The 2,607-nt window shown below is 48.0% G+C and overlaps 1 protein-coding gene across 1 annotated transcript in view; it reads right to left on the bottom strand.

Annotated features, from left to right (window-relative positions):
- Window positions 1-1,842, bottom strand: part of ntaq1 (N-terminal glutamine amidase 1) — a 3,318-nt gene extending 1,476 nt beyond the window's left edge. The window contains exons 1-3 of the mRNA XM_050035584.1: window positions 1,429-1,842; window positions 765-815; window positions 517-668 (exon numbers count right to left, since the gene is read on the bottom strand). Of these exons, the coding sequence (XP_049891541.1) occupies window positions 517-668; window positions 765-815; window positions 1,429-1,572 (347 nt within the window). The 5' untranslated portion in view covers window positions 1,573-1,842. The remainder of the gene's footprint in view (window positions 1-516; window positions 669-764; window positions 816-1,428) is intronic.
- Between the last annotated feature and the right edge of the window lie 765 nt (window positions 1,843-2,607).

The following is a 2,607-nucleotide window of genomic DNA, read 5'->3' as shown; positions in this document are numbered from 1 at the left end:
TGTGTTTGATGTTGAGTTTGTGCCCAGTGTGTTTGGGCTCCATCACATTACAGCTGAATACATTATATTCAAATATATGAACACTGTTAAGATAGAAACATGTTTCTGTATGTTAGACACATGACCTCATCACATGACATCTCATCACCTCACATATGAACACGCTCTGCAGGCTGTTCCCATCACACCTCACTCTGTTCAGCTGATGGAGCACATTGATTTTTCATGTCTTCAAATCTCTGATTCAGTTTTGGATGAAATCAGTGGCTCTGCTTTTAACTCCACTTCCTGTCTCTGAGAGTCATGTTATCTGCACTCTACTGATGATGTCTGTTGGTGCTCACTGTGAACCAGCTTCTCTCAGGCTGAACATACTCAGAGCTGATTGAACTGATTCTGATCAGCTGCTCTGTTTCTCAGCTCAGGCTCAGTCAGCTCAGAGATCAGGATCAGGATCAGAGTTTGTTGAGCCTGCTCTGTGAAACAGGGCCCAGGTTGTTTACCTGTGTTGTTTACCTGTGGTAGGCGGGGTTGATGTGGCGGTCTGAGCGCAGCGCCTCAGCGGCATACAGCGTCAGGCTGCAGGGGAACGCCAGCTCAGAGTCCAAGTCATAAACCAGACAAGAAGAAGGCTGACGGCCGACCTGCAGCAGGATCACGTGGTAGTCCTGAAAAACACTGTCACATCATTAATGACATCATCATCACTAATGAGCTGTGTGTGACATCACACTGATTATTAGAGACGCAGTGACATCACAGACCCAGATCACCGGATGGTCCCCACTTCCAGACTTTTGCTTCCACAGAGGAACCTGACGGAGGACAGATGGAGGACACACAGATGTTCTTTAAGAACACAACAGACCTCATGTAGAACAGATGTTTCAGAGAACTTTAGAGAACTGTACAAAACCTCACTGTTGTTTTACAGAACCTGATGTGTTATAGGTCTGGCAGAATTATACCCAGATGTTCTGGCAGTGACATGTTCTCCTGAGTGTTTTCTTGTGTGTTCTCCTGTGTGTTCTCTTGTGTGTTCTCCTGTATGTTCTCCCGAGTGTTTTCTTGTGTATTCTCCTGTGTGTTCTCTTGTATGTTCTCGTGTGTGTTCTCCTGTGTTCTCTTGTATGTTCTCCTGAGCGTTCTCCTGTATGTCCTCCTGTGTGTTCTCCTGAGTGTTCTCTTGAGTGTTCTACCGTGTTCTCCTTTGTGTTCTCCTGAGTATTCTCCTGTGTTCTCCTGAGTGTTCTCCTGTGTTCTCCTGAGTGTTCTCCTGTGTGTTTTCTTGAGTGTTCTACCGTGTTCTCCTTTGTGTTCTCCTGAGTGTTCTCCTGTATGTCCTCCTGTGTTCTCTTGAGTGTTCTCTTGTGTGTTCTCCTGTGTTCTCCTGAGTGTTCTCCTGTGTGTTCTCCTGTGTGTTCTCACCGTTCTGTTCTCATTAGAGATGAAAACCACCAACAGTTCCTCCAGCGGCACGGTTCTCTCCGTTCTTATGAACTCACAGAGTTTCCAAACATTTTCTTCACTGCAGAGCAAGAACAGACGACAGAACCACAAAACATCAGACATCAACAGAACCTGTCAGGAGAACCTGTGGTATGTTCTACAGATAGAACCCTGTTAGTAGAAACAGATAGAACCCTGTTAGTTCTAGCTAACGTGATCATCTCTAATGACCCACGGTTTATTTAGAATGAGAGCCTGGTCAATGAACTGTCCCGGTTTGGTCAGATCGTCTCACAGGTGAAGATGGTGTCACTGGGCTGTAGGTCAGTCAAACTGAAGCACGTAGTGAGTCATCGCAGACAGGTGTACGTGATCCTGAAAGACCCCACTCGTGATCTCAACCTGTCTTTCTCATTTAAAGTTGATGGTTATACCTACATGGTTTTTGCAACATCAGAGACAATGAAGTGTTTTGGCTGTGGAGCGGAGGGTCATCTGATCCGATCCTGTCTGGGGAGGAGTGGAGCGAAGCAGCCGGCGGCTGCTACCGCTGCAGCCCAAGGTGGGGAGCCGCCGAGGGCTGCACGGTCTGAGGCTGCTGTTGGCGGCGAGCAGCCACAGCTGGCCCGCTCCGAGGACACCTCTGTCGCCTGCGGGTCTCGAGCCTCTCCAGTCGCAGGAGGCTGAAAGCCTGGAGATGAGAGACCTCATATGTTCTGAGACAGCAGCGAGTGAGACAGGTAAGGAGCGCAGTGACGGGGTTGAAGCCAGTGTGTCTGGAGTGAATGTGTGTAAACAGTGATCACGTGACAGCACAGGTCGATGCAGTGTTGGATGAGGAGATGATCAGTGATGACGACTTAAAAGACTCACAGAAAAGAAAAAGCAGCGGGTCAGGTAGAAACAACTCTGAAGTGAGCAGGAGAGGAGTGAAGCTCAGTCAGGACAGAGACAGTGACTTTGTCCTGTCGCAAGAGTCTCACACTCTCTACACTGCAAATGAGATCCAAAGGTTCTCAGAGCGGACCAAAGGGCAGAGGCTCATTGGAGTCTCTCTCTCTGTCTCTGTCTCTGTCTCTGTCTCTCTCTGTCTCTCTCTCTGTCTCTCTCTCTCTCTCTCATTGTGTCATACGGATTACTGTTAATTTATTATGCTGA

The sequence above is a fragment of the Epinephelus moara genome, chromosome 22 (genome assembly GCF_006386435.1).
Source record: "Epinephelus moara isolate mb chromosome 22, YSFRI_EMoa_1.0, whole genome shotgun sequence".
In the NCBI taxonomy this organism is placed as follows: Eukaryota; Metazoa; Chordata; class Actinopteri; order Perciformes; family Serranidae; genus Epinephelus; species Epinephelus moara.
The sequence above is the reverse complement of the archived record's forward strand: the minus strand, read 5'-3'. Positions and strand labels throughout refer to the sequence as shown.